Genomic DNA, 5,193 nt, shown 5'->3' with positions numbered 1-5,193 from the left:
CTGATTTTGTATAATTGCTTTTTTTTAATTTGAGAGCTTTTTATTTGCAAAATATGCGATTAACCCTTCGATGCGTGAGCGACTGACTATCCACAGTCTTCCATGAGTGGGTCTTTTTTGACTTGTGTTAGAGTCAATATGTTTTATGAATATTGACTGTCTGTACTGTACTGTTCTGGTAAGAAATTTACATATTCAAACCATTCCAGCTTAGGGTGATTCATGACATTTCAGTATAAAAACAAAATAGGTTGGAGTTAATTTTCTCTGATCCACATGAGGTCAAAAATGTTTTAAATTTGAACTTTGTGTGAACTAGGCCATTCCAAATAAAACCAAACTTTTCTCAATGTTTTAAAAAAGAAAATGTTCAGAAAATGCTTACATGATCACTTAAAGTGTAATTTTAAAAGCTCAAAGAGCCCAAATTAAATCAGCAATTCTTGTATGCAAACTTCATCCTGATTGGATGTTGCTCCAGGATACAAGACATTTCTAACCCAATAGAGTCAAAGGAGACGTAAAGGAGTATTTGCAATCTTTATTCCCAAACTGAAAGCTGAAAACTATTTGTAATACATAGACCATTTATAAGGAATAAAAGTTGATGGGGTAAACATGATTTTGTATTTTTATTTTTTTTTTTCATTAGAAAGGAAAGCAAAAGAAATAACCACATTTTATATTCTGACTTAAAGTATTTTTAATCAGAGTAAAAAGTTCTTGTCCTCATTTAACCATTAAAGCACTTGTGGTATGACCATTAAAAAGATTTATTTAAAGTTAAATTAAAGTGCACAACCAAAAGAAAAAAAAAACAGACAGAGTGGTCTTACTTAAAATATTATGCATTAATTCATCCCAAGTTTGCATATGTGCGAAAGCCACCGGCGACAATAGTAAAACATGTTCTGTGCACATGGTATCTTGCTGCAGATGCACATGAACATGACATCATAGCAAAGGGCGAAAAACCGAGTGAGCTATAACAACTACGTCACGGTAAGATGATCAGTACTCTTCGTCATAGTCCAGGTCGGAGAAGTCGACAGACGGCCGGCTGTCCTGGTCTTCCTCATCGCTTTCTCCATTGGGAGCTGAAATCCAGAAACATCCAAGTTAAACTCTGTCGCCACTATTTAATTCTACAAGTAAAATCAGAGTTTTGTTTGGGTTTCCTCCACACCCCCCAAATGTAATGCACAATTTTCCTCTCAAGCAACAGAGGATTTTCAACAAGAGCCAGGAGACAAGGAGTGGGTAACGTACTTTCAAGACTGTCCATGTGTTCATGAAGAATTCTCACCAGGTTGAATAACTGATGAGAAAGCAAAGGTTTATCTGATTTTACAACATTTAAAGTCCGACACAAATTTAAACGCGTGCATCTATCTGTTAAGAGACAGAGTGCAGACTAATCTGATTGAAAAACAATAAAAGTGGCTTTTTTTTTTTCTTTTTAAAGCCAGAATTGAGAGAAACTAATGAATTTAAGACGACTGGTGAACGTGGGGGGTCAGTGTGTGTTTTCTCACCCCAGCTGCATCGACAGCTCCGAGCACATCGGAGAACCGCTGCTCGCAGAAGTGGAGCAGGACCACCAGGTAGAGGCCACTGCTGATGAATTCATCATATTCTGACTGGAGGAAGGAAAAAATATATATATATTTTACAGAAGCAAACACAGGAAACTGATAGAATAAAAATGTAAGCAAATAAAACTGCCTGAACTGTTATGTAAATATACATACACACATTATATATATATATATATATATATATATATATATATATATATGAATATGAGCAGGTATTCAATCAAACATGCCCCCAAAGACTTTTTGTATTTATCGTTATAGAAACAGCAAATGCTTTTGTTTGTATCCTTTCATTTGCAACCTCAGCACACGTTTTACTATTAAAACCATGTATAACTGATTATCCCTGCAAGAATCTTAAAATGAACAATTCATTCTGTCTGGTTCCCACACCACCATGCAGGAAAACAAAATGCAACAATCACACTTACAATAGGCTGCAAATGGAAACGGAACATACAACTAATTTTGTTTCTTTAAATAAAATCATCAAATAAATTCAGCATCAACAAAACTGAGTTTCTACGTGTTTGGATTTTAAATAAGGTGTCAGATGGCGCATAGTAGTTTTCTTAAACGGGCTGGAATGACTCACCTGGACATGAGTCCTGTACAACTCTTGGATGTCAAAGTTATCAATATTCAAGCGCAGCTTCTCCTTACAGAGCTCACATGTTGTGATTGCTTCAAGGTTTGTTCCTGGGAATAAAAAGGAGAGGAAGAGATTTCTCCATCGTTTGGAAGTTTTCCCAAGTTTAAAACAGGACTAACGACTGTCTTAACACTTTATTTAAATTTAAGGTTGATGAAAATAAACTCCTTAGCTTCCTAAATTACATTTAGCTTGCATAATAACTTATGAAATATTACCGTCAACTTCAGCTGATGTTTTATGACTGGCTGAAACATCAAGTGTAGGTCATCCAGCAACAATACTACAAGTTAAGCAGACTATTGAAATTTTAAACCAGGTAAAAACAAACATCGTCTCTATGAGCTAGTGCTGGATGATTTAACAAGAAACCCTATTACCTCAGCAAAGAACCACATTCAATAGAATGTGATTTTAAATCTAGTTTTAAAAATCTGGGTGTATTCAAGACTTTTTGGTGCAATATTATTAAAATTCAAGATGGCTTTTTAGGATCCTGCAGAATCCATGATGTAATTTCCTTAAATACAACATTAACATGTAATTGATTACGCTTTGCTGTAGTTTCCTAAAACAGTTCTTGTATCTGGAGGTTACCTGAGCTGATTTTGGAGTGGAGCCACCTCTTAATGCATTCCTGGTGGACGAACTGCAGACTGCCGGTGCAGTGGCAAGGCTGGATCAGGGGGTTGGAGGAAGACTCCTCCCGCATCTGGCAGATTCGACACAGGTCTCCTTCCTCCTCGTCGGAATCCTCCATCAACAGTCTGTGGTGGCAAAGAGAAGTAATGATTCTTTTCCACAGTCTCCATTATACTTTCAAGAACGACTCATTTACTAAAGGATAAATTCACAAAAATTAATAAACTGACAACATTAACATGACACATTTCTAAAAAAAAAAAAAAAAAAAAAAAATCATATGAATTACTTCTCTTTGATCTTGCGCAGCTTCTCCTGATCCTTGCTGGAGAGCGTCTTCTCCTTCTGGTCCGGCTCCGGCTGCCTCTCGCCGCGTCCCACAGCGGCTGAAAGGTTTTCCAGAACTCCCAGTCGCCGGCGAGGCGAAAACACAACTTCCAGTTCAGGCAACGTTTCATCCTCTATTCCATCAGCAAAAGACTCAGCCAAAGCATCCAAAGCAAACGCTCCTTCTTCCTCCTCATCTTCATCGTCATCATCTTCTTCTTCCTCCTCCTCTTCTTCTTCCTCATCATCATCTTGTGATGCTTTATGCTCCAGGTCATCCCATGTTCTAAGTAAATGCTGCGGACGGCTGTAGTCCTGCTCTGAGCCTGAAGGGGAGTGGGAGCCGTCTTCTCTTGCGTACCTTCGGAGGCGGGACAGGAGGGGGGGGCAGCGGGCTCGGAAGGGGGCAGAGAGCCAGGATGAGCCCCTCCCTCCTCCTCCACTGCTGCTTACAGAAGGTTCTCTCCATGAAGCCGTTCTGGACCGGCCCAGACCACCATGACCCGGGTTGCTTTCTTGGATAGTAGAAAGGTCCGTTCTAAGACTCCTGAGGCTATCCAAGGCCGTCGCCGCACTGCCAACGTCTGGGTCTGCGCTGGACGACCCGGCTCCCTCGTCGCTGTCCACCGACTCCCCACTGGTAGACGGGCTGTCGTCATCGAGCGAGCGAACGCTGGATGAGCAGCTGGAAGAGTCCTGGCTGGAACGCCGTGAAAACAGACGAGACAACAAGCGGCGCGTGGAGCTCCGGCCTTCCGGCTCTCCGCCCTCGGCGGACGGCCGTGGGAGGGCGGGCTCTGGTCTGCTCACGGGACTGGACTGCCAGGGGGTGTGGGAGGAAGAGGAAGAGGAGGAGGAGGAGGAGGAGGAGGAGTGGGAGGCGAATACGCCAGAGCACACGGCGCTTTGTGCTTGTTCCTGAGTTGAGCGGACAGAAGGTGGAGCGTTTGTGAAACGAGCCGCGCTTCTGCTGCTCAAGTCGTGCAGCCGCGATGACGTCGGCTGCTGCGAGGAGAAGGATGAGGCGTGGCGACTCAGAGAGCTCTCCCGCACAGCGGAGGAAGAGGAAGAGGGAGAGTAGGTAGTTTCTTTTGGCCGAGCTCCTTGTGCATATGTGGACGTCACCCTGTCAGTTTGATCTGAAAGACAAAAAGAGTATGAACCACATAAGTTCAACAAGTCTCAAAGGACCGCACCACCTGGTAAACCGTGCGTACACAGTGAGGAAACCAGTCCAGGATTCCTGGCTCTTCTCTCTCCCAGACTCGAGAGGCCGGGCTCAGTCTTCGTCTCCTGCTCTCTGGAGGACAGCAGGGGCTTCGTGGAGGAAGGGGTCGGTCTTGAGAGTAAACGATATGAACCCCAGGATGAATCAAGAGAGTCATTTGCGCCTGTTAGAAACGGAAAATATTTTACTAGATTTTTCCCACCCCCAACAAATCAGCTACATGTTGATGTGACATAAGTTAATTTGCTCTACATTAAACTTTTATCCAATTATAGATAACACTGAGGTATTTTCCCTCCAAGTAAATTAAGAGCTGCCTGGGATTATTATGAAGAGTTGAGTTGCTAATGAATGTTAATGCATTCATTAGCAACTCCTCGTGTTCTTTCCATGTGTAGAACTGAATCTAAGCTGGGAATAAATCTCAAATAATTGCTTTGGATCAATAGTTTGAGCTATGACCAACCTCTGCTGCTGCTGCTGAGCACGTTACTAGAGTAGCCAGAACCTGTGAGCGAAGTGTTGGCCGTTCTGGAGTACAGGCGATTGCTGTATGAAAGTTTGGCCCTTTTCGATTCCGCATCGTCGCTGGCAGACAGAACACCCGAGCAAATCCCTGACCTCCCTTCAGCATCACTCTGAGGAGAGGAAGGAAGGAGAAAAAAAAAAAAAAAAAAAAAAAAAAAAAAAAAAAAAGATTTTGAATGATTTCCCTTTAAAGATTCCCCTTCAACCTTAAATTTTTT

General features: G+C 42.1%; 1 protein-coding gene across 3 annotated transcripts in view; it reads right to left on the bottom strand.

The window, feature by feature from the left end:
• Positions 1-524: 524 nt before the first annotated feature.
• marchf7 (membrane-associated ring finger (C3HC4) 7) overlaps positions 525-5,193 on the bottom strand; it is a 10,833-nt gene continuing 6,164 nt past the window's right edge. For 2 of the 3 annotated variants that reach the window (XM_015041196.1, XM_015041195.1), the window contains exons 4-11: positions 4,914-5,085; positions 4,437-4,610; positions 3,182-4,358; positions 2,848-3,017; positions 2,194-2,297; positions 1,536-1,640; positions 1,270-1,318; positions 525-1,097 (exon numbers count right to left, since the gene is read on the bottom strand). In XM_015041196.1, the coding sequence (XP_014896682.1) occupies positions 1,012-1,097; positions 1,270-1,318; positions 1,536-1,640; positions 2,194-2,297; positions 2,848-3,017; positions 3,182-4,358; positions 4,437-4,610; positions 4,914-5,085 (2,037 nt within the window). In that variant the 3' untranslated portion in view covers positions 525-1,011. The remainder of the gene's footprint in view (positions 1,098-1,269; positions 1,319-1,535; positions 1,641-2,193; positions 2,298-2,847; positions 3,018-3,181; positions 4,359-4,436; positions 4,611-4,913; positions 5,086-5,193) is intronic. The other variant, XM_015041197.1, reaches the window with a different exon arrangement.

The sequence above is a fragment of the Poecilia latipinna genome, unplaced genomic scaffold, assembly GCF_001443285.1.
Source record: "Poecilia latipinna isolate Pla-1442-1.1 unplaced genomic scaffold, P_latipinna-1.0 Scaffold541, whole genome shotgun sequence".
In the NCBI taxonomy this organism is placed as follows: Eukaryota; Metazoa; Chordata; class Actinopteri; order Cyprinodontiformes; family Poeciliidae; genus Poecilia; species Poecilia latipinna.
Note: the sequence above shows the minus strand (reverse complement) of the source record. Positions and strands in the feature narration are given on the sequence as shown.